We start from the raw sequence: 25,946 nt of genomic DNA on the forward strand, positions 1-25,946 counted from the left end.
GGGCTTCAGGTCCTTAAGGAGCTTTTTCGTGGAATCTGCATTGTTTTCGCGTGTCGTCTGAGTCCTTTGTCTTATTGTTTCTCTCCGTGACACCTTGATGCAAAACAATAGCAGACGGCTTTTGTATTTACTGCTACGAAGCGAGAAAACTTTCAAGATGATTAGAATTCGTGTGCGTTACGGTTATTAACGTAGGTGAACCATGTATCCCCGACTCAAAATTTAAAATTCATGCATATGCGCATACGTAACGCGCATAGACCTGCGTTAATACCCATCCGTAACTCAGCTAAATTTCAAGCTCCAGCCAGTCAGAATCGGGTCAAGTGTAATCCTTGTTCGCAACAGCACACGGGATACCCCCTTCAATTACAAAAACCCGAAGCCCCGCGTCAAACTTTCAAAATCCCTCATTTCCCGCCAAAAAGCTCCTCATCTCGAAACTCTCCCCATTAGCCTGCATTCCGCGATCTCTCTTCGTTACACGCCCTCTTCTCTCTCGCACAAAGCCTCTATCGGAAGCACATCAGCAACCTCGTTCCCAAGCAGGGTCAAAGGTTGATCTAGCACACACACACACACACACACACACACACACACACACACACACACACATGTACAAGCATCAGCCGGCCTCGCTGATGATACTCGCAGCCGCGCCCAACGGACAAATGACGGGCTGACCTGCGCAACGTATGCGCATATGTGCGAGCTTGCACGTCATGTATATTCACGCGTGGATGGAATCTGTTATGGGAGAGGATCATTCGTCGCGCGATATGATAATACTTTTGCGCCTCTGTAATGTGAGTAGGTACCGTAGTGTTACAAGGTCGGATTCGTTGATGGTTCGAGGAGATATAGCTCGAGTTTTATGAGAACACCGCGCGAGAGGCTTTATATGCACGGTTTCACTGCCGTCGACGGCTGGAATTTTATATACACACGCTGTGTGTGTAGCTCAGGTGCTAAAATACTGTAATTTCGATTGCACTCGACGCGGGAGATTATATTTACCCGAGGTCTCTATACGATATCGTGCGTTCCTTCATAAAATCGCAGGGGCTGCTGTTATTTCTTTATTTTTATTCTGGATTATACGGGTTTGTCCGGTGAGTCGACTCCCAAGTTGCAGAGCGCGACGCGTAAATGCATTGAAACAACCTGTACTTCCTGGGTTATTACCATTTATATGAAGGAACTTTTTGGTTACATTAACTCGAACGCAGCAGCAACAGCAGACAATACGACGCGACAGCTGAACGACGGGAATAATCGAACTGCGCTCTTATATAAATTTCTCGGCGACGGACTTCGGAAAAGTGAAAACGCCAAGAAGGGATGAATAATGGATACAGCGCTCTACCCGTAGAGAGTTTATAAATTTTGACGACTTGGAGGAGGAGTTGATGCACGCATGCTACACGCCAAGGAGGAAAGCTATTTGCCGGAGACTGTACGTATTATATGCATACACAGGTGTATTATTCAGTGTAAATGCGCTGTTTTCGAACACTTTAGGAGCCAGAAGCGTTCCAGTTTCCCCGGCTGCTCTAAACGAATTCGGGAAATGGGCTGTAAAAGTTTTTCGCTCGGTCGTGTAAACGGAAATTTCCGAGTGCGTATTTAACGAGAAATTGCTCGATTCAGCGGAATAACGATGGGTAAACTCGCCTAATTACGAGCTAACGGATGCAGTTACACATTTCGAAAGAGGAGGGAAATACATATTTAAAAAGGCGCAGCGTTTCACGAAGTCATGAAGTTTTTATTGAAACACATCGAAATCAATGCACATATCTCTTCGTGTAGTACATGAATTATAATAAGTATAGCACGCGCGACGCGCTCGCGGGATATTTCGGGCGCGCCGCACGCGTTCACACCATATTTTGTGTTCGACTTTGTTTTAGACACAGTTTTACGCGAACATACTTCCTCTATGGTATACATTTACACATGCTTAGTTGGTAATAATATTTATACTTTGTTCTTTTTTCAGTTTTTATTTCTTTTTGATTCAACTTGTTTTAATTATATACTCTGCTGCAGTTGCGGTTATATTATATCATAGCTCCGCAACGCAATACAATGCAATACGTGGTTTTGTTTTCTGAAACGGGAGGTCTGCTGTCCATTTATCCTTGCAGTAGTTGCGCGATATTATTTATTCACGTGTATTTATGCGTCATATTTATTATTTATCATGTTATACTTATATAGATTCACTCGAGCCTCGCGCTCGCGACGTCCAGCGGGCGAAAACGAGGCCACGTCGGCGTTATATGTATATATACGTATATAATATATAGTAGTCATCATATATTTTGTTTTTTTTTCTCTTTACTCCTTTTGTTCGCCATGAGTTTTTTTCTTTCGCGAATAGTCGACGATAACAAGGTGTATATAGATATATACTTTTTGCCTCTTCTACTTTTTGAGATACCTGCGCTCATCTACTTTTGATTCTCGTGAATTCTGGAAGAAAACCTGTATAGTTTCGAACTCTGACGTATATTTGACTTTTCAGTAAACGCGAAAACGTTCTTTGATTTTGGTCGTAAATCAGGAGGTTTTTGAAAGAACTGGGGCTTTTTGTGTCTTGCGCAACATTATATTTTTCCATGTAGCTGCTCACGATTTTATCTATATTTTTTTATCGATTATTTGTTCAGCCGAAGAAAGACGTTGGAGCTCGTCGTTACTTGATACATGTGAGGATAATATACAGGTAATTGACAGTTAAAATTCATGAAAAATATTGAATTTCATTTTGATTATATACGTGTTTTGTGTTATAGAGAAATATATTCATCACGTTTCATCTTCTTCGAAAAAATAATGTTTTTTTCAAAGACAGTAAAATATATATCGGTATTTATATACGGCTATGATATCGTTTACTTTGATTCTCTTTTGTCATATGAAAGTCTTAGCTTTTGCACAAGAATAAAATATAGATATGATAGAATTTACTTCGTTCCTTTTTTGCTCTGGTTTCTGTCGAAAGTTCGCGGAAAAAAAGAGCCACTGCACTGCATGCGAAAACTTTTTTTTCGAGAGCGCGCTCGCGATAAATTTTACCGGCACGTACGCCTTTTTGTTCCCTTCGTGTACACGGATATTTTTTTTTTTCTGGTTTTTTTCTCGTCCTCGCAAAGCACTACGCGCAAATTCGCAGGCATCCGTCTTTTTTTCGAAAAATCATATCTTTTCGGCTAAAAAAATACACAGATTTTCACGTTCGTGGATTATACGAGCGCATGTATAATATGTATAGGTGTGGCTTGTTTCACATAATGTGTACACAAGCGCAGTACAGGTATATCGAGGTATACAGAGAGTGAATGCAGCTCTTCCCATCGGGAGATCACATAGAACGCGTTTGGAAAGTGTACTCGAGTAAGTCTTCCCAAAAGAATTATTTACTATTTTCAGCTTCTCCACGAGGTTTAAACTATATATTCTCAGCTAAAACAACTTTTGTATTAAAATCACTCAACGTCTAAACTCGAGCGAAAGTATAGTGATAACTGCGATTTACACTTTTCCACATTGGCTATATAATATTTGAACATTTAGCAGTAGGAATGAAAGCTCAAAGAAACTCGCCGTTAAAGCAGTTACTAACAAGCGGCGCGAAACTTTGTTCCTTATGTATTCATCGGCAAAGGAAATGAAATGTCAGCATACCGTTCATCATCTTGGATTTGCAACTTTTTCATCGATCCTTCTCAAGTATCTCTCGCTCCTATTCATACGCAGTCTCAATACTTCCAGGCAAGCGAATCGAGAATACAGTAATTCAAGGAGACTGAATTGAAAGCGCTGATTTAAAAATCTCGCGTGAATCGCGCAAAATTACTTCCACGGCCATGCGTCCATCGATTTTTTCGAGGAAGTCATAACGGTTGTGAAGCGCGAGCACGCGGAATATTTTCGAATCTGACATGGATTCAGCGGAAAACTGAAACTCACTGCGCGTGAAACGAATAAACGTAAAATTATATATGCGAAGCATCGATTTATTAGCCATTAGTCTGGAAACGCTGCGCATCGAAATTTAACACCTGTCAAAGTCAACGCAATTTACACAGTCCACGGTCTGCATCGATTACAATATGCGCACAGTTCTCACAACGAAACACACACGTACACGAATAAAAAAAGGGAGAAAATAATACAGCAAACGATCCAGCAAACATCGCTCTCCAAAACTCGCGGTACATATATATTTCTTCTGCGTCTTCACACATAATCATCATCATAATCATTATCATCAACGGACACGCCTCCATAAAGTAGTCAGTCCCTCGCTCAGAGGAAGCATCATCATCATCATGAGGAAAGAGGAGCAGTAAGAGGAACGAAGGTGCGGAGTGGGGTGAGGGTAGCTGGGCCCTATACCTCTTAGACCTCGTAGTTACGGAACTTGTTGACTATCTCGCTGGGGGGCTGGTTGTCCCAGTTGAGATCCCGACGGGCCCCGTAGTGGATGTTGGCGCCGCCTTCGCTCGCTCGTCGATTGGCGTTCGCTGCCTGCATCTTGGTGCGGCCCAAAGCCGAGGCCGGCGAGGACAGGCCGCTCGCCGCGCCTTCGGTCTCCGGTAGCATGCGATCCTTTGTCTTCGGCGTGCTCCAGTGCATCGACTGTAAATGAGGAGAGCGGATATGTTGATTAAGAATGCCTTGAAGATTGCGCGAGAAAAGTCAGTAAAAATTGAATGGAATAGACGGTATAGATGGAAAAGAATTTAATATTGCTCAATATAAAAATGGCGATACCTATAGAGGCGCTGCATAAAATCTGGGTAATGAGTGCGGAAGAAAATGAAATTTGCGCGAAGCTTCTTTTTTTTTAATATAAAAACAGTGTACACAATCTAAGAGTAGAGAGATGTTCTTGCGGGTAGTAAGTATTCTATATTTTGGAATATTTCATTTTGCAGAAAATGCGCAACGCTTGTCAGCGAAAAAATTTAATTTAAAACTCGTGAAAAAATAAACAGCTTTTTATGCGAATTTTCGCCCAGTACTAAAATTTCGACTACGATTTATTTGAACTTCTCGCTGAAATTAATTATTATCAAAGCTAAAAAAGAACGACGGGCAGTATGATATTAACCGGCAGAGAAAACTCTAGCGCAAGATGAAAAAATTGTTACTTTTCTTATTTATCTTATCTTTTTTCACTTTTGGTCACTGGAAATCCATGCGTTCGCAGAAATCGGACGCAAAAGCGAACCGTCAATCAGAGAGCGAATATACAGGTACGTTTATACTTCGATCGGCCATATGAGGCTCTCTTCCCAGTAGATGCACGAATATTTGACAAGTAGAAGCATCACTGGAGTTATAACTGTTTCCACAAACCAAAACTTTTTGGGAAAAAAATTATAAAAATCAAACATTTTGCTCGATACGAACACTCGATATCCATATGTCAGCTCCATCGCGCGAATAAAAACCGCCATTCATCAGCCAGCTCTGCGCACATCAAAGTATAGATACTCAGGGCGAAAAAATTTTCAGATACAGACTCGCGCGCATAGACAACCCGTCACCCACTATACGTCTTCGGCGAGCGGAGGGTTTGATGTACGAGAGTTTTATCCGCGAGCCATTATTAGCATAAATATGCTTCGCCGGCGTCGGACTCGGATTATATACATACATTCATCCGCACCTGCCCTAGTCTCTATCTCTCCGAAGCGTAATTTTTCATACACGCACACTCGCGCAGGTCGGAACAATCGATCGGTAATCTCGTAATAATTTCGCGCCTAGAGAACAATACCCCCTCGTGATGAATATATCAAATCCGCGCGCTTTGATGAAAATTCAATCCCTGCAGATGCAGCGCAAAAAGCTCAGCCCGCCTGGCTGGCCGCCTGTATATATATTTACATATCAGTCTGTGTTTTCCTTTGCGCTTCTTAATCGCCGAGCGCGGAGAAAGAGATAGAGCGAAAGAAAGAGACCGCACGTCGCTGCACGAGATACTTACTCGTCTATTGACTCAGCGCGTATTTGCTCGCGGGAGAGATATATAGACGGACGGGCAAATAGCGAGAGCTTTGTGCGAGCGCTCTGTATCGGCGTTTGCCTTATTCCGTATATTTCCCGATTAAATTAGCGGGATTAGAGCCGAGGGTTCTTTCGGCCTGGAATAACATTCGTTAACGTTAGTAGTCGGATGGATGAAAAAATCATGAGCTCGGGCAATCAAGCGAGAGTGATTTTATGCTCCGCATCAAAAGTTGGACTGCTGAGATCCTATAAGTTTGCTCTCCCTCTTTCTCCGCGAGTTGGAGAAACTATTATGCATCCCGGGGGATCGTTTTTCATCGAAACTTCGCTTCTAAAAGCGCGACTCTTATAAATACTCCTCCTGATGCGGATGTCACTTATTTCTCTATTTTCCGCGCGATAATAAAATCGATCAAAAGCACGTATAAGCTTCCTGGTCGCCGCGACGAGTCACAGCAAACGCAGGCGCGGCAAGGAAAAGCATCAAACTGTCAAAAACTCATCCTTCTTACGATCGCCCCGCACACTCGATCAAAAGCGAATATCCCTCTCTTTCTCCAATTTGAAGCCGTAAGGACAAAACGCATAATCTTCGCGCGGATGCGAACCAATTGGTATACGTATAAGCTCGGCTATTTATAACTTCATTTACCAGAGAGCGCGGGTCACCGTCTTAATGGAACTCGCAGCGGCGAATCGATAACGCGCTTCAGCTCCGCTTTCTGGCTCGTGTCATTCTCCGCGATTCTATAAACCGCTTCTGTGCGCAGCGCGCGACAGTCGATGTATTATATGTAGGGACTTTTACGTTCACTCGTTGCCATAACGAAGAAAATTCCCTTTTTTTGCGTCTCCAGTTTATTCGCCAGCTCGATCTTTTCGATCTCGCTGGCCCCCAAGGCTTCGCCGGGATTTGGCTTCAGCGAGTTCTTATTTGGGTCAACGCTGATTTCTAGTTGCGAGTACAGCTGGAGTACGTTAAAGTCACGTTTTAGAATATAAATTTAACCGAGAGAGTATACACGTGCGAGAAAATTTCGTGTGCAACGTAACGTTTGTTTAAATCGTACGTTTTACCTATCTATTGACCTCGCAAGCTCGAGCTTTTAACGCGAGTTGCGCAACTTTTGCGCGGATGATCTAACAATCTTCTATTAGCCGTCTCTTTAATTTTTCGGGCGCGTGTCGAGAAAAGTAAAGTATGCGCCGCGACGGGTCAAATCCTTTTGCGGGCAACTTATTCATCGTCGTATAAAGTCATTTAAAGTGAGTTTGCATTTACAAGCGGCTCTTATATATAAATCAAACTGGGTCATACCCCAGAAGTTCCCGAGTCCCGAAGTTACGCTTCCCTCGCGAGCGACGGAAAAGATTCTTCGTTTATTTCGTCTGGAGAGGTATATATATATATATATATATATATATATATATACACACCTCTCCAGCCGATATATATATATCCAATATATATATATATATATATATATATATTGGATGCACGGAAACGTGTGCGGAATAAGTTACGTACAAACACTCGGTCGCGGGAAGACACAAGCCGCTCGAGTGTTCTATTTTAATCCACGAATTTTCTTCCGTCTCGTTCAATATGAAAAGTAAACATCGGAACTTGCGCAGGGCTGAATATACGCGTTCGTGTCCGCAAATGCCATTAGCGCTACTTATCTTCTCTATGCAGTCCTCTGCGAGCTGCTTTTCATTTTCAGAATTGTAATCGACGAGCCGCGGATGCAATCAATCCAATTGGAAATTATCTACGCTTCAATCGTGTAATAAGAGTCGAGAGCGAGCAAATAATGAAAAGAAAAAAACTAGCACGATGAAATCCAATAACGAACGGTTTTTCAAACTGCTCTTTAATTATATACGACTTCGCTTTAATATGCATTACGCAAAGAGTGGTATAAAAAAACTACTACCACTACACCCTCGAAATTATTTCACAACTTCTCTCGACGAGCTACATTCGCGAAAATCACACAAAAGTCAAAGTGACTGCATGAATCCCGGAGTATGTACAGCGTATAAATAATGAATTCTTCAACTCCTGCGGAGACGTTGAATTCGCGAGAGCGCAAACCCTGCTTTTTTATAACCTAGACAAAAGAATTCGTCAAAAAAACACACACACACACATGTCCACCCACGAGCACATCCGCATCCCTTATCGCTCGAAATTCCTTGGTATTTGTACGCGCGTACACCTGCAGCGTGTTTACCTCCCGCCGCGCAGAGCATCGGCAGGGATTTAGGTCACGCGCTCCCTTTTTTTCCGGCCGCTTGGCCAAAGTCAAACACACGTATACAGAGAGAGAGAGAGAGAGAGAGAGAGAGAGAGAGAGAGAGAGAGAGAGAGAGAGAGAGAGAGAGAGAGAGAGAGAGAGAGAGAGAGAGAGAGAGAGAGAGAAGGGGATGAAAAGGTTCGCGTGGCATGACGTAATTAGGCTAATTGCGGCAAATTTGTGTGTGTGTGTGTACCTGATGAACGTGCTCCTTCATTCCGAGCCACTGTTTGTAGCTGATCGAGATGCCGCTGTGCCTCCACTTGTCGTAGTTGCTCCTCTTTTCAGGGTCGCAGAGTATCTCCTTGGCGTACTGCAACGTGAAAGCCTGGCGTTATATATATGTGTGTTATATATAATACATTAACAGATGTGTGTGTGCGTGTGTGTTTCAACAAGATATGAATTGATCCGCGCGCGAGTCGTCTGTGTGTACGTGTAAATGGATCGGCTTTTGTCCTGTGTATGCACGTATTGATTGAATGCATATATTCAAAATGACTGATCGATGTGTGCAACACATATGAAGGAATAATTGCCGGCGGATGACGGGCGATTTGTATCGTCCGCGTCGTTTTTTTTTTTGCTTTCATATTTTTAATGGCGAAACGCAGGTGCATTGTTGCATCGATCGATCCTCGGAAGCGGTGCGTAGTTTTATATTGGAAAGGTAAGGCGAGACGACGTTGTTAACTCTTGTTTCTTTTCCCGTCTCTCTGCAGCTCTTTCTTTTTCGCGAGCGCGGTGATAGGGAGAAGACTTTAAGGGCCGGTAATTGAATTTTATCGAAGCTACACACGGGAAGACATTAACGAGAACGCGGGCGGAGGGACGTAATTTAATACGCTTGGATTCATGGCAGTGGAAAATCTTTTGTATATGCGTATATACCTAACTTATGCGCGAGCGATTCTACTCCCGGCGCTTCAAACGCGAGCCTTAATTTATACCCTTGAAGTGAACTTCGAGCCGTTGTAAGCGCGGCGGGAGCATTACACGCTCCTGAGATCGGGTCCTTAGACTTAATTTTCAAAGTTTCAATAACGACCTACGTGGCGCACGTTATAATAACGAATCCCTGCGATTTACTCCTACGATATGCTGTCATTATGACGCACGGAATGCAAGTTTTATTCGAATTGATTTAGTATAAGGATTATGAGTGCGTGTGTGTGTGGGTGGCACAGTTAAGACTATTATATAAATGGCGTTACATTACTTAATGACTCGGACGAGCTGCAAGTGTATTTTTCGTTCCAAAAGCTAACTAATCACAGAAAAGCGAATAATCATTACCCACGCTAAAAGCTTCGCGTTGCAACGTCATTACATTTATTTTTTATCCTGTAACCAGAACTTTACGCTATACTTTGAACTTTTATGCTCATGTACCGCCGTTCGATACTAATGTAAATAAAGCTTTTCATCGAAATTACATCAGCTAAGCGAATATTTTTCATGAAAATAATATATAAATTATACACACGTGATAATTGATCAACGCCCGCGCGATTTCAAACTTCGAAAATGCCTTCGGAAAAAGACGACCCAATAAGGTACATTATTCGCTTAAAAGAGAAAAAAAGTTACCTCCATTAATCAAAAGTTATCCAACATTATCCCCCAGCACACACGCACACACATGCTCTATTTATAACTTCCTCTCGCTGCTATACAGCTCTCCACGTTCCCTCAGACTTTTTCTCGCCCCACGCACACATATAACGCTCGCGCATTTACAACTAAAGCCCCGTCGTATTCGCTCTGCATTTTCAGTCTCTGCAGCACAAAACGGCTTCCATCGCGTATATTCGAGGCACGTCCTTACAGAGCAGGTCAACTTTGACAAAAAATTTACGCTCTTCTGCGCAGCTGCCTCCTCGTTTTCGTGTATGCACATATATCTTCATCTATGTACGCTATAGACCAATTCGCGTATTGTGCATGCATATAGGTTATGCATGTGCGACGCGAATGTATATCCTGGCGGAATACAACTGTACAGGTATTTATACTGCACGAGCTGGTGCTCGTTAAAAGCTAGTCGAGGAACAATGCGGCCGAGTGATAGGGTTTCCGAGAGTACCTGGAGAGATGTATATATATATGGGGAATTCTACGGGAAAAATGCCATTTTCTGGTTGGAGAAACCGAAAAAATAAATGTTGCGGCACACTCCTCCAATTTTTTTTTCTTTTGTACATGTTTAGAACCATGCAAAACCACGTTCCAACATCGAAAAAGTGCCTTGTGACATTGTTTAATGGCATGTACCTAATGCATAAGGACACAAACAGAAAATGTATTACGGTAAAGTGAGAGATCGGGAAAAGGGCTGGAATTAAAAAAAAAATACGTTAAAAATCAAATCAAGCATTTTTAACACATTTTTTTGTTTTTTGTTTCTCCAACCAGAAAATGGCATCTTTCCCGTAGAATTTCCCATATATCTGTATGTATCCACGTGCAAGTACGTATAGATATGTGTGTGTGTGTGTGTGTCCGCGTAAAAATGTTTCGTGGAATTCAACAGCGGACTTTTAATTCTTGCCGGTGGGCGGCATTGTCGCTGATATTGTGAGAATCGTGGAGCCTGTATATAGGCGTACAACAAAAGTGGACAATTTTACGAAAGGTTGTACAGGGCCTTTGTTTCTGTTGTCATGACGCTGCGCCACTTTTGTATATCGAATAATATAATGGGAAGCATTCAAGCTTGGCAAGGGGCTTTTTCCCAATTTAACTCGTTGACAATAATAATTAGCCGTTTGTTTCCGTGTGCTATATTTATCACGCTGTTATAAATATTATTTCTCATCATCCGCGCTCAATTCATTAAATCTCATCGAGAGTATACGACAATTACGCTCGCACGACCTTCGTCCTCTCTCACACACACACACATATATATATATATATATATATATATATATATATATATATATATATATATATATATATATATATATGCGCGTATGTGTGTGTGTGTGTGTGTGTGTGTGTGTGTGTGTGTGTGTGTGACGTATACTCGGCCGCGAGGCTGGATTAAACAATTGGTCTAATTTGTCGAGAACAGAGAAATGAATTACGAGCGTATACAATTGCCTCTCTCCGCGTCCCTCATCGGCCCGAAAGAGAGGGAAAGAGAAAGAGTTGCCGAGGCCGTAGTCACTTTCTTTCTCTTTTTTCACGCTCCTTTTTTTCCCTTCCCCCGAAGTCGTGCTGTGCGGCGTATTAGCCTTTCGCAGGATTTATCGCTTGATTCGGTTTAATAGAAGTTTCAGCTAAACGCTTGCGCTGTCCCGAATTAGCAGCGGGTAATCGCTTCACGTAAGTATATTACAAGTAAACTGTATAAACGTTAAATTAGATTAAAGAAAAAAAAACGAAGAAAAATTAAAAAACTTACAAAAAAATATATAAATTGTTTATATTTATTCATATATTAATCGTGATGCGATTTCAGCATTAATTTGCAAATAATCGATTTGAATTTTGGCACACAATATCCGCGCATGCGCGCTGACCTGTAGTTCCAAAATTTAGCGCCAGGCGGCTACCGATTTTTTCGCACTCCCGCAAGTGCAGAGATATTGCGGCGATTCGTATATAAGGAGCGTCGAGGATTCGTCTGACGTACTTGCTTCGGCAGTACATATACTAAAATTGGAACGATACAGAGAAGATTAGCATGGCCCCTGCGCAAGGATGACACGCAAAATCGTGAAGCGTTCCACATTTTTTGCCTTTGCTTATGCGGTCGCGAAACTTCAAGAGCACGCGTCAACGACTAATACTTTCACTTTATACGGCGGTTTTAATTAAATCGATTATTAACTTCGCCGCTGTTGTTAATAGGGAATGTAATGCTTTGTGTTTTTTTTTGCTATCGAGGGAAATAATTTCAGGAAATGAAAGACACGCGTTACTGAGTTATGTGCAATTAAAAGTCAAGCGCGGAGCATTTCGGGTAATTGGACTCTGCATATTGCGCGTTTTACACTGAAGATTAAATTCAATAAGTATAAAAGAAGTCGTAAAAAAGCATATTTCATTGTATTGGCATGTTCACGAATTTATATACATTTCATTAAAATATTAACGCTTATAAGCAAAGCTAAATTTTAATATGTTTCTCACTGATTTTACATCGGAACATGAAATCGATATATGCTTTCATCACGAAAAAAATTTCGGTGTAGCACGAACTTTCAGAGTAAGAAGCGACGGTCAGCCAAATCGATACACCAATCAAGTGGTGACACTCTGATACCAACCCACCAGAGCTTCTGCTCGGTTACCACGGACCGACGGTCGACACGTGGGGAGTCGGTTTCATAATGGCAGAAATGTGGACGATGTAAGTCATCGTTTGTTGAATCGCTAATGAATATTTTATCGAGGACAGAAACTTAATGATGATGAATCTTCCACTTTTGAATAAAATAGAGCTTCCTAAGAATCAGGGGATCGAGCAACGTTTACTCTCATCTAATAAAAACTTAATAACGAATTATCAGTGTACTGACGCGATTTATTCCCATCACAACATACATTTATCCCTCTTCCACGCCCATAAACCTTTCCTTCATCACCGGTTACATCAATAATCGATTCGACTCCTCTCTCTCTCCCTCTCTCTGCGCTCGAAGTTTCGAAAAGTACATCTCTGCAGCAGCGAAGCTAACAAGCTGCGCGTTCTCGCTTTGTTTCCCTATTCAAATCCCGGAGAAACGCTCGCACGCGCGCGCGCCGCTGAAACTTTGTCCGTGTGTGCGCGAAACTTCAAGAGCGCGCACGTCGACGGCTAATCCTTTTACGTCCCGCGGTTTTAATGGAAATTACGCCAAGCGCGCGCGTTGATACGTCGCTGAAAATGTGAGCATCGCGTTGTGTATGTGTGTTTAAAATATGCATAGCTAGTATGAACTTGGCTACCGTTGTTTACACGGAGAGTGTAACGCTTTGTACTTTGATATAGCGGGGCGAGGTGATTTCAGGAAATTAAACACATTGCTCAGTCGCGGGTGCAATTAAAAGTTAAGAGCCGAGCAGTTCGGATAATTAGACGCTGCATATTGCGCATTTTACGCCGATGATAAAATTCAATAAGTATGGAAGAAAGTCGTATAATTTTTATCCTCTCGAGGGAGTAGCCGGAGAAGAAAGTCGCTTTGAGGGATCGTACGCACTGACACGGCTAAACGCGCGCTGCGGACCAGGAAAGCGTTCAAGAATAAAAGCCGATAGCGTGTTTGCCGAGTTGGCCAATAAAGTGGGATTTACCTCGAGCGGAGTATCGGTCGGTTCTCTATAATTGCATTCCTAAAATTTCATAATACGTGTAGAAGTCGAGTACTGATTCTGCCGAAAAGAAAATTTCAATTTGAATACATTCAATCGCACGCGAACTTTCATTTATCGATAAAAGACGCTGAGTATGTCGAAGGTGGGTACAGCTATAAAGCCGAGATAACAGTGACGAACGCGTAAAGCCCTATACGCTGATGCGACGGTAGACGTAAAAGCTGGCCTCATTGGCGCTTAATTACGGTTACCGGGCGGTTTCAGTCGCGCGCGAGTCGTCCGGTAAATAACGGCGCGGCCGATGGTAAACGAGCTTTCGTACTTAGGTTTAACGGCAGGATCCGCCGAGCTATTAACGGCCGCGGGGAGGGTTATATGTCGCGCATCGGATGGTTCGATAATGGGAATCACTGTGATTGCAAATGGGCATTGCAGTTATTTAATGCGTTGGACTTTGATTTATGAGTTGTTATGGGATATACATGCGTGTGTGTGTGTGTGCGTGTGTGTGTGTGTGAGTGTTGGTATTCGCACAAATGGTGTGAGCAATTTGACAGAGCTGTAAGTTATTGAGTTTCGATAAATAAATTGATTTTTGTTTTTACTTTTTCCGAAGTTTTTAATTGTCGTACTCTGTATAGCTTCGCAGTTGCGATTGCAATTAGCCGCTCGTCATTAAATATCAGTTACCGGAAATTTTGCTTACAGCTCGATTGATATCGATGAAGTTTGTAATTAACTTGATGATGTAAATAACGACAACCATGCTCGCAGTATAATTGTGTAGCAAGTTTTTAATTCATTATTGATAAATGTTTGGAAAATCGTGTGCCCATGTGCGAAATGTAAGAGAGTTCTCTGATTTGTTAATATTACGTTTTATGAGAATTTTTAATCGAATTTCGTAAACTCACTTTGAGCTGTTGGAACTTGGCCTCGGCATCCTTGTTGCCCTCGTTTTTGTCGGGATGGTACTGAAGTGCCAGAGCCTTGTACTCGGCAGTGATCTGTTCGACCTACGCAGTAAGAAAAATCATTAGCGCAAAGCTCGACAATATATCGCAAAGCCACGAGCAAGTAAAAATTATTACTTTGATTACTGACCAGATTGACTGACATCCCACATTAAATTATTAAATGAAATTCAATTTCACTCAATTCGTCCGAGTTATTTCGATCCGGAAGATTAAACCTCCAACATTGTTAAATCCCTCGTGGATAACTCGCATAATTATGGTATGCATGCATTCGAAGCCAACAGTAAAGCGCAGCAATAATAATAATACAAACTACACGTGTACAACGAAACGGGGAAGGAAGATAACCTACTAAAATTAATATTTCAAAAATTGTTGCCTCTCTCTCTCTCTCTCTCTCTCTCGTCACGAGCAGTTCCCGTCAAACGACATATGTTAATCAATAGAGCTTATCGCCTCACTCCGAGCGTAAACATTTTCACGTCAGATAAGCGAAATTATTAATAAGCCTGCCTCTCTTGGGCGTCGAAAAAATCGATATACAGTCCGGCATATCAAAGTCTATACGGCCGAAGCGCTACGATTAAATTAATACCGCCGTAAATGAAAAACGGTTGTATACCCCCAGTCGCCGTTCTCGCAGTCTACATACACATTATACACACACAACAAACACAAATGGGTCTTGGCGCTCTGCAATTGCCCGCGAGGATCAATATCGACTCGTCCGTTTTCATCGTTAGCCCAAAAGATATATATCTAAGCCGCTCGCGGAAACTTATAAGGCGCGGCGTGCGTCACTTTGCGATGAAAGAGAAAAAATGAAAGAGCTCTCGCGTTGATGGAAAGAAAATCGAGAGAGGATGAAGGAATAAAGGAGTCGTCGAGACGTTAATCACCCGATAATGAATGTCGCCCCCGCCGAGTTGTGCGTGAACGATATAACCGCGCGAGCGAGTCGCGCTCTCTCGTCAAATATTGATGCGCGGATCTATTCGTAGATGGAACATTTTTTTTTCACTGTTCGCGCGCCGGGGCGTCGGGCGATGCCAAACAAAATAGCAGAAAGTTTCGCGAGCGACGGCGCAAATATTTGCCGCTAGCGATGCGCTTTTTGATTGAATTTCGACCAACTCTAGTGTGACGCGCTTCATTTGTTGGGCATTAGAGAAGTGCAACGAATGAAAAAAAAAGGACGGTGTGTGTTTCGTAGAACGCAAACTATGCGATGTTGTTTCGAATTGGATTCGAAAATTAACCATTCAAGGGCAGGCTACTTTTTTCCGCCGTTAGAGGAGACGAACGATGCGATTCGTTCGACTGTAACTCGGTGCATGGGATTTTTCGAAAAGCTCGCGAGCCGAACTTGCTCGGGCAGTCGGGAACTTTTAGTATTCTCTCAGAGAAAATACACAAATAGAAAGTTTGATTTCTCCCCCAGCGGATAGAACAATAAATCAGACTTCAAATACCCCGTTGACCGTTTAGATCTGAGCTGATATTTCTTCTTCCGTAGAACGAAACGAGCTGAAGTATATCGATATGCTAAAAATAACGGAAAACGAAATGGGGCAATAATAGATAGGATATACGGAAAAATAATCGAGTAGGTGTTTCTTTTAAACTAAATAAAAGTACACTACAAGGAGTCGCCATTAAAACTTTCTACAATAGCAAGGATTGGAAGTTTTATATAGTTGTGCCGAAGTGACGCTGCCACGTTATTAATTTCCCAATGAAAAGCTTCTTCTCAAGTTAATTAAATTGTTTGGAAATATCTGGAGAATGTGCCAAAGATATACTGAAATTTTAACCGGAGTTCATTATGCCGTGCATTGTTGTTGGAATTAATAATAAGCGCCTTATTAGTTTGATGAGAATTTCGAGGCAGCTGAAGAATTCAGTTGGGAAATTCTTTTCAAGGTAACGCCTGCCTTCGATAGATAGCACCATTCGATCAGAATATCTTGATTGGAGATAAAAACGTTTCCTCACTAAGGAAATCCTGACGGAGGAAAGCCGAACACTTCAATACACCGATTCGAATCTGGATAATCATCGGTTCTTTAAAAAATCTCTCGCAAATTCTTAAATGGAAAAAATTGCTAATTGAACGGAGATGTAACAGTGGTAAGTATATACGTTATCGAAAGCAAACTTTACAGATTTCTAGTGCGCCGCGGCTAGCAATTGAAAGGCTTGATTCGATTCGAGTTGGACGTAGACATTTGCGTGCATTGGAATTTGCAATTAAATTTCTCAATGAAAAGTTTTTGCGCTCGCTAAGTTTCCACGTTCTACCAATCGATCCTTGATACACGTACGGAATCGCATTATTGGAATTCGCTCCTGCAGTCCTGATGACCATTATCCAACCTACTTTCACAAAAGCTTTATTTAATACACATCCATCACCGATGCTGAAGGGGCAAAGTCAACAAAATCCAGGCCATCGCTTCACCGGCATACATAAATTCCATCACACACACACACCCACACACACACACACACAGCGCGCGAATCATCGCCCCTCCGCAACATTATCTCACGTCCCGTACACCCCGTCGCGGAGCGACACAAAAGCTCTCAGCCGTATAACAGTAAAGTAACTCACCGAAGCGGACTCGTCGCAGCCAAGAAGCGCGTAAAAGTCCTCGTCCTCGCTAGGCTTGTAGTTCAGCACGTCATCGACGACGCTCATCTCTGCTCCTGTGTATGCGTATGTGTGTGTTCTACTTCCTTATTACGTGTCCTTCCTCCTCCTTCTCGGTTACTCTTCTCACCCTGTCTAAACACGGCGAAAAAAACAATCGGAATGAAAAATCCTTCTTCTTCCCTCAGAGATAACAATCTACTTCGAAGCAAGCGCGCAACCTGTTGCCCGTGAGTGCGCGCGCGCTCTCCTGCGTTCCTCTCTCGCTCTCTAATATATAAACGTACGTGCCCGTGTATACAGCTATATACGTGTGTATCCGCACCACCGTGTACGATATAAAAAGCGCGAGGAATAGCGGCTATGTGGAACGCTGGACTGAGACCAACTGACTCGGGCTGGCCGATATTCCCCGGGAAATCCATCCGCTTTGCTGCGCGCGCGCGCAAGCGTCCGTCCTGGAGACTCTGCGCAGTACGAGTCGCGCTGCTGCTGTGTTGTGTAGAGAGAGAGAGAGAGAGAGAGAGAGAGAGAGAGAGCGAGATAGATCGATCCTACTCCAGCAGATGCTACGATGCTTGCTATACTCGCGAAAAAGGGGCTACCGCTGCTGGCGAGCGGCAATTCACTTATCGCAACCGGAGCGCGAGCGCGAGACCTTCAATTAAGCGACGCGGAAATTCAACGCCTAATTGCCAGCGTTAATCAGCTGGTTAAGTCGTCTAAGCTGCTACCCCCCCCCCCCCCCCCGAGGGCTTAAGCTACCTCTACCTCTTTTTTTATTATTACTCGTAGGCTTTGCTTGCTGGTCGCACGTGGATTATTGGAGATTTTTGGAGTTTCCCCGGGGACGGTCGATTTGCCCGCAAGTTTCCGGGAGGGAAAGTACCTTGACGAAGTTAGCCCTAATTCGCTTTCTTATTTCCAAAGAAGGAAATACCTTTCCGAGGCTGGATGTCGATGAGAGCGTCTTATACGGAGCTCGCGGAGAACGAGGAAGGGAGAGAGAGAATTAGTTGCGAGTTTCGTTGCTGCAGCGCGTGCGTTATGCGTCGGAGCGAGTTTTCCTGAGGCTGAGATTGTTTGTGGCGCAAGGCAAGATTTCGTTGTTTGTTCTCGTCGACGAGGAATTCTATTATATGGCCGATGCTGAGGTTGGAATGACTTATACGAAGTCGAGGATTTATTTCAGCTTTGCGTTGAAGTGTTTACTTACGATTTTTGTTAAAATAATGTAAGCGATAAACTTGATCCTCTCTGTGAAATTTATGGCTCTGATGCCGAGCAAACAGAAATTAATGAAAAACTAGCCATGCAAACGGTTGTGTATTTACTTTTTTTCGATCTTTATAATATTGTGCAAAACCAGAGTACGAATGTCAATATTAACATTTTTCCCTGACCTACATTCTCCATTAAAACCATGTTACGCGCGCTCGAACAAATCATCCAGATGATACCTGGCGTATTTTATAAATTAATTACGTTTACAACTTTGTGGAACGACCGCAAAAAATGATCTTTGTACATCATTAAAAACGAGTTTTTGCAACATCACGTCGATATGCAAATGCTCCCAATTATAAGACGTTCTCCAATAAGGTGCATTCTGCTTACAGTTATCAAACGAAATAAAACTCAATCGCCAAGCCGCTACGGGAAATATCAATTCGCTACGAAAAAAGTTTCGCAATTACGAGCCGTTACGCAAGAACCTCACAGATAACTCGCGTTAATGGAAAATAATCAAGTCCGTTTCATAGAAAAACAATTCAAGGCGCCACATTCCTATAATACAGCTCTTGTTATTCAGTCCAGCCATCGCATCTCGTTTACCGAGTTGTCGCCAACGCAATGAATATCAACTATCACACTCGTGCACTTCACCTTGAAAATTCACTTGATCTTGTTGAATAATAATGATAAAGTGTAGTTAAACCTGCACTTCGCGAAACGACAACAAACTGAGCAACTACACGAACGCGTGTTCAAAACGACGCATATGCGATGCTCGAGAGCATCAAACGTCAACTGCGCGAACGAGAATCTCAGTGAGAAACCAGCTGTAGCGTTCTCGACGACGACTTTCACTCGCGGCGGAAGAAGCAAGATCATTGTCGACCTTGTTGCGCGACAAGTGGAAGGGGCCGGCTGTGTCTTGCGCTTCACGCTCTGACTTACCGACTGGAAAATCACGGAGTAAGGCGAACGCCGAGTTCTTAACGATGTTTCGTGTACGTATTAGGCTTTAGATTTATAGCGAGGACATTTTTTAATAATATTATGTTGCTTTTCACTGTTTTGTTGGAGTTGCGCAAAATATTGAAACATGGCCAGACTGTGAAATGATTTATTATACAGTATTCAACTGGTAAAACATAACCGCTGTGTTGTCAATTTTCTTAACCGAGATGAACATTCGATCATTTTTTTTAAAAAAAGCTGTGTTTTCAATTTTACTTCGCTCAATAAAACTTTTACTGCGCGTCCAGTATTTTTATCAAATAAATCCCCCATATTCGGTAGCTTTGCGTGAGAACGTGTGATCGAGTTTCACGAAAACGAACAATACAGTTTTCAGAATCCAATTTCAATTTCACCAAGAGTTCAAAAGTCAACTCGGCGTTTTTCAATGTAGTATTTTCATGCAATCAAAAATAAATTCCTAATAAAACCAAGCCAATTAATCTCTCGAGTGAATTGAAACACGCGTAAGTGCACACAAACGCTAAAAGTCATCCAAATTATAGGGAATCAACGAATTTCACGGGGGCTTCATTTAAATGTTAATGACACGCGAGGCTCGCAGCGTCAAGCAAATTTCCTGTAATGGAACCTTTGGCGCGTGAAATTTCAGCCCCAGAGAAATCGACTGCACCGAATGCCACGATTGATGAAAGTATCCACTATTTGCATACGTTTACACCCACACGTATGCATACACACACATACCCGCGATGGCATGTGTATCGGTGTCCGGAATTTGCGTCACCAACTCTCGCTCGCTCTTCACCTCTCTCGTTGTGCTTAATCGATACGGAAAATCCGGTAAATTCGGTATCTTAGAAGAAGCCTTTATAAGCTAGTGTACGCGTTCTTTGAACCTCGTTTCCAGCTCCATATGGCCTCTTAAAACGAACACCTGTTATACAATCGCTTCAAATTATTTACACAGTTTCATTCCGGAAACGTCGTGTTACAGAAGAAATTATATAATTTCTTTCAGCGCGAAAAATTCTTTGTAAAGGGTTTCTCTTCAAAGCGCGTCTCCTACTGTTGCCGGCAGGGGATTCCATTTACTCTTTCTATTCAGAAAGATACTCTTTTACCGACAGCAATTAAAATTTTTCGCAAAGTTTAGAGCCGCAGCGAAGAGAGAACTCGAAGAAGAAACAATGCTTACTTTTATGCTGCTCATAAAAACTTGAACATGTTCTCGAAAGGTATAATAATACATACAAGCATAGAGCAGCAAGTACACAGCGCTATACTAATTTTCAGTACAATGTAGAAAGCCCCTGTTTTGGTAAATTGCGAGTTTTCCAAAACGAAGCACTGCACTTTTTATTTGCACTTAATTTTCGTAATTAGACACCGTCTGGTGCATTTTAATTACAATATAAAGCTGTACATTGTGCAATATATCAAGCGTGACTTGCTCTTAATTAGCTGAGCAGACAAAATATTTATTGCTGCAGTAAAGAGATACTTACTCGCTCTTTCGTAGAGTTACTCCGAAAACGTTTTCCAAACGATTTACTGCGCTTCTGACTCGAAATTTAAAAATAACACGGAATCTCTTCCTGTACAGAGAACCAGATAAGGGTTATAGCGTGCACTTTAACATTCAAAGGCACAAAGTTTTTTTTTAATTTCGCAACCAGAATTTCCGACCTACTTCTAGAAGGACCCTTCAACCCACTCGTTTCCCGGCTTTTGTTACTCCAGCTCCCAGTGATAATAACAAACGTAAAAGACAAGTCCTTCAACTCGTTCTTCAAAGCTCCTAATTTCTCCCTTCAGTCCCAATATTCCTCTGGAGGCTAACACAACACGCCGGCAGCTGTCTCCGGCGAAACCACAAGCTACACGGCGTCGCATCCTCCTTTGTCCACTTGTCGATCCACTTCAGTCCTCCGCGAAGCACAAAGCCGGGAGAGATTCGATAAGCTTCGAGCTTGCAGCAAAACCCTTCAAGTCTCTCGCCTATACACACTGTAAGCTGTCCCGCGTGTTTTGCCTTAATTGGAGCGAGAGCTTGAGATCGTCGATTAGAGCTTTTTGACCGATTTCTTACAAAGGAGCTTGCACTCGAGAGCTTTTTTAGATTCTTCCTCCTCGAGCAGTCGCGTGGCGCACAAAGAGCGCGTCAGCTGTTCGAGACTTGCCGAAAACGCGATGCGCTTCGCTATAGTAACACCAAGCTTATGTGCTCGGAAAGCGAGTAGTACACACGCGGCCGCCGGCACTAACCTTACCCTCACTCTTCTCTCGATCCCAAGAAGAATCACAACTCTGTGCAGCAGCAGCGGTGGCGGCTCTTCTCTCTCTCTCTCTCTCTCTCTCTCTCTCTCTCTCTCTCTCTCTCTCTCTCTCTCTCTCTCTCTCTCTCTCTCGTTGAGATACACAGTGGCAGGAGAGGAAGAGTCTCGTTTAGTCGGTTGCTGGCACAGTTCCGAGATGCATCGGCGCGCCACTGTCTCGAACTGAAGCTATTCGGGTGTGCGATACCTACTTACGCGTTTTTCTTTTCGGTGAAGATCAGCGAGCGCGTGTTTCGATCGATCGCGTCTGAAGTGGACCATCGGATGAACGTTATTATGGATTCTACTTGATTCTCGTGTTTATGGGTGAGTATGATACACATTATACAGAAGTGCGAAGGCGAATCTGGCGTAAAGTTATGGATCGAGGCCGTCTCGAGCTTTTCCTCTTTGCAAGCTCGGCGCGCCGCTTGCGCAACGGGGCATCTGCATAATTGGCTCGGCTCGCGAGTCTTCCGTAAAACTGGCATCGGTATGGTTTTAAAATCGAGTGATTAACGATTTCACGGATGAGATTGTGAGCGTATGCGTGCGGGATCGACACGGGCTCTTTATTCGAGAGGCACGCGACGACGACAATGCGCCTGCATAGCTGGCAATTTTTGTATATACGTGGGAGCACACGAGCCATACACACATACGTGTAGGGGAAATTACACAGACGAGTGATTCACACGGAGGAGGGTTACCCACCGATCAAACTATACGTCTGCGAAATCGGCTTCGGTTATAAGCCTGACTAATTTTCACACGGCGTCATCGGCTTTTATTTTTAATATTCTCGGGAATCAAATCAGTTCAAAAATAAAATAAAAACATCGACCCTCGAAACCTCTCGCAGCAGGAAAAAAGGCTTACGGCCACTCGGCTCACCACAGCCTCACTCTCTCTCCACACCCACATCGGGGGTAAACAATATTTCTCTCATCTGCACGCGCTACTGCAGCAGCCGGTGTAAATCCGCGCCAATGCCACCGTCTGTCTGCCACTGCCTCACGCACGCACACTACCACATGCCCGAGAGATCCATGCAGCGCCCGGATAAGCAGCGCGGCTACACACGTATACACCTCTCTCTCTCCCTCGTCCGAGAGAAAGACGGAGAGAGAGAGAGAGAGAGAGAGAGAGAGAGAGAGAGAGAGAGAGAGAGAGAACGACTCGGAGCCAGATGAGTGGGTGGCTTTGACGCTCGGCTAGAGGCCGGTCAGCAGTCGGTCGACGCTTTCGTCGGCGCACGGATATATCCAACTGCGGGAGTTCGCCGCGTGGTCGCCAGAGATCGGCAGTTCGACTCTATTTTATACTCCGTGCTCTCGTATACTATATTTTATTTTAAAAAATATATATCTTGCCAGTAGCTGTGTACATGAGTGGGAAAGAAGCGGCATGGAAATAAGAGCGCGGGTTTAAAATCCGCGAGACTTATTCGACTCCGGTGAGTACACACGCGCGCAGCCGAGTAAACGAACTATAAATAATCCCGCGAAAAACACACGCCGAGCGCGTGTGTGCCGCGCGCGGATTCTTAGGTACACGCACACACACACATACACACACACACAAGCTCATCTCTATTATACTCGCGGAGAATCGGCAGCGGTGTTGGCGGAAGACATTGGATTTTAATGGGATTGTAATTCGATTTTTCAAAGCACGCGCGCAAGCTCTCGAAATGGGTCGTTTAATAACTGCGCGCGAGGCTTTATGGAACGCGTTGCAGTGCATCAGCAGATAGAGAGTGAGATTGCAAGAGCGCGCGGGATCGAGGGCAATTATAATCACGGCTGTTTAAAAGTCATCATCGGAGGTCGATTCGGCCCGCGGGCTGCGTTAGGCTTGCATTTGGGAGCCCGTGCGACGGGCTTATAATTATTTCAAACTCAACGGCTGATCACTTTTCGAGATGCTGCATCGATCGACGCTGTGTATATTTTCTAAATAACTCAGTCACCCGCATACGTAACACCTCTACTATACAGTCGGCCTCCCTTTTAATCGTCAATATCCCGCTCTGGTATTCAAAAAAGAAGCGTCATATATACCAGCCGGCATCAGCGTCTCTTCTCACATTCGGCATGTACAGCCGTAGAGAGATAGCGTGTCCGTGTATCACTTACCTCATCAAGGCCCTGCCTGCGCTAATCCGACAATTTGCTCTCTCTCTCTCTCTCTCTCTCTCTCTCTCTCTCTCTCTCTCTCACTCACTCTCCCGTCAAATTACATCACGCGCGCGGCTGTTTACCGCGATTTCCTGTCAGCTCGCGCGCGGAAAAAGACTCGCCGTGCGAACAAACGAACAAACATAAATACGCGTGCGTGTAGAATAAGGGAGAGAGAGAGCGACGCGGATCGTAAAAGTCGCCGTAGACGGTCCCGGGCGGCCTGCTGAGCGAGAGCGCGGGCCCCATCTGGCCGGCACGTGCAGCGCACGCCGTTGAATTTTCTCTCTCGCTCTGCGTCTAGGCTTCGCTGTTGGCGCATTTCGCGGTGGGCCCGGGGCACGTCCTCTTTTTTTTCTCTTCTCTAGGAGCGCGCCTTTTCTGAGTTATACGAGCGAGAGAGCTCAAGTGGTCGATTTAGCTGCGCCCTTATGAGTTTTTGCTCGCGTGACCTTGCGCTGTTGTGGTTTTTTTTTTCACGTATAAGAAGTATTGGAGGTTGGCCGATTCGCGAGTGGCTCTTTTGAGTGACCTGCAGCGGAATGAATAACGATCGCGTTGCTATCTTAATTAGTCGTTCTTAGCACCGTGTAGTTGTTGGAAATTTATTAAAAGAATAATTTATTCTGTTTGAGGCACTGCAATTGTCCATCACAAAAATAGTCTCATGCTTGGGTCGCTCATAATATAACTGCTTAATGAGATTGTATCGTGTCTCTTCTTCTTTAGGTTGTTTCAAAAATTTGGTCAAAATGTACAAAACATTGTCACCAACCTATGCCATATAAACTTCAATGTATCTATCGAAATGAATACTTCCGATATTCCTCAACAAAGTTGCGTGCTTTAACACATGGCTTTATGAAGCCGCAGCTCTTTTACACACATTTTCCGACCACATATTATAACCGGCCATCAGTATTAGAAGATTACGAGATTTAGCAAAACACACTCGATTGAACTACACTATGTGAATTATTTTTTCTAACCATCCCTATCGCGATCCTCTATTTTGAAATAATTTTATACAATACTGCTCCAAATACTATCGACGTCGTCCTTAACGCTAAAATCGATCGAGTCTCCAAATCCCCGGGCAAACCAAAAGCGCATTGCAAACTGACAATCTGACTCGCCGTAAGCATCAACACCGGCATAATCCCAACTGCATGCAGCAGCAGCGACGCTCGGCAAATCCGCAGCTTCCCACACCGCTTTCAACGCGCGACATCATCGACCCGCAAAGTACATGTATTATACAGCACACACATGGCCCAACGCCGTATGCATGATAAAGCCGTTAAAGATCTCGTCACCAACGAGACTCACCTCCTATACCTGTATACATGTGCAGCGAGAAAAGCGTCGAACCAAATCTAACGCCCGACGTTATTAAAAGCCCTCGGCGGCAATTTCGCGGGAATTAAGCTCGAATCTCGTCGCGCGCCGCGGATATAAAGATCCGCTATATAAATACATAGTATACGCAGCGCAAGGTGAAGGCGTGAACTCGGCGTAACCGAAATAATTAATTAACGCGAGCGCGCGCGGCCGCGAAATTCTGGAGGGAAGTAGCTATGCAACGCCGCAGAGCTGTATGCCGCGGCTTGCAGCACACGCTCTTGTGTCCGGGATAAGTGGCTAAGGATAAGTTTGAGTGTTCGGTCGAGAAGTTGTGATCGATTCGGGTTTTTTTTGCTTTTAATATTGTCCGGATTTATTCGTTTTTTAATGTTGTATATCGCGTGACAGCAAAATGCCTATACTGACATGTAATGGAACGGAAGCTGTATGTAATTAATATTGACACTGAGGATCTTCGGGGACAGAGAAGTCGAGGTGCCCGCAGCATGCAGATTAGGTCTGCCGCTTGTAATTCGATTACAGCGATCGTATCACTTAGCGTTCTCGAATTAGATTATATTAGAAACTTTTCAGTAAATTGCGCGTTGCTCCGGTAAATTCACTGGGATATA

The 25,946-nt window shown here is 43.6% G+C and overlaps 2 protein-coding genes and 1 non-coding gene across 15 annotated transcripts in view; 2 read left to right on the top strand and 1 right to left on the bottom strand.

Annotated features, from left to right (window-relative positions):
• Window positions 1-1,747: 1,747 nt before the first annotated feature.
• LOC100115428 (J domain-containing protein) lies at window positions 1,748-19,397 on the bottom strand. 10 transcript variants are annotated; one of them, XM_032598498.1, is made up of 5 exons: window positions 19,155-19,397; window positions 17,229-17,402; window positions 14,552-14,653; window positions 8,527-8,643; window positions 1,748-4,650 (listed from the first exon to the last, which is right to left on the bottom strand). In XM_032598498.1, the coding sequence occupies exons 2-5, from the start codon at window positions 17,313-17,315 to the stop codon at window positions 4,411-4,413; spliced, it is 546 nt and encodes a 181-aa protein (XP_032454389.1). In that variant the 5' UTR covers window positions 17,316-17,402; window positions 19,155-19,397; the 3' UTR covers window positions 1,748-4,410. The 10 variants fall into 10 exon arrangements, with proteins under 10 accessions (XP_032454389.1, XP_031783829.1, XP_032454387.1 ...); XM_031927969.2 differs by having other exon boundaries at window positions 8,527-8,658; window positions 19,155-19,360; XM_032598496.1 differs by having other exon boundaries at window positions 8,527-8,658; window positions 19,104-19,321.
• LOC116416992 lies at window positions 11,967-12,073 on the top strand. The gene has a single exon (XR_004227305.1). It is a non-coding gene; the product is annotated as a U6 spliceosomal RNA (small nuclear RNA).
• Window positions 19,398-21,921: 2,524 nt separating the features above from the next.
• Window positions 21,922-25,946, top strand: part of LOC100116169 (phosphoinositide 3-kinase adapter protein 1) — a 32,011-nt gene continuing 27,986 nt past the window's right edge. Inside the window, exon 1 of one of the 4 annotated variants that reach the window (XM_008206298.4) lies at window positions 21,922-22,117. The gene's annotated coding sequence lies outside the window, so the exon portion shown is untranslated. Of the gene's footprint in view, window positions 22,118-23,020; window positions 23,247-25,946 lie in introns of those variants that run through there. The other 3 variants (XM_016984726.3, XM_032598495.1, XM_003424298.5) reach the window with 3 other exon arrangements.

Source organism: Nasonia vitripennis, chromosome 3 (genome assembly GCF_009193385.2).
Source record: "Nasonia vitripennis strain AsymCx chromosome 3, Nvit_psr_1.1, whole genome shotgun sequence".
NCBI classification, from domain to species: Eukaryota; Metazoa; Arthropoda; class Insecta; order Hymenoptera; family Pteromalidae; genus Nasonia; species Nasonia vitripennis.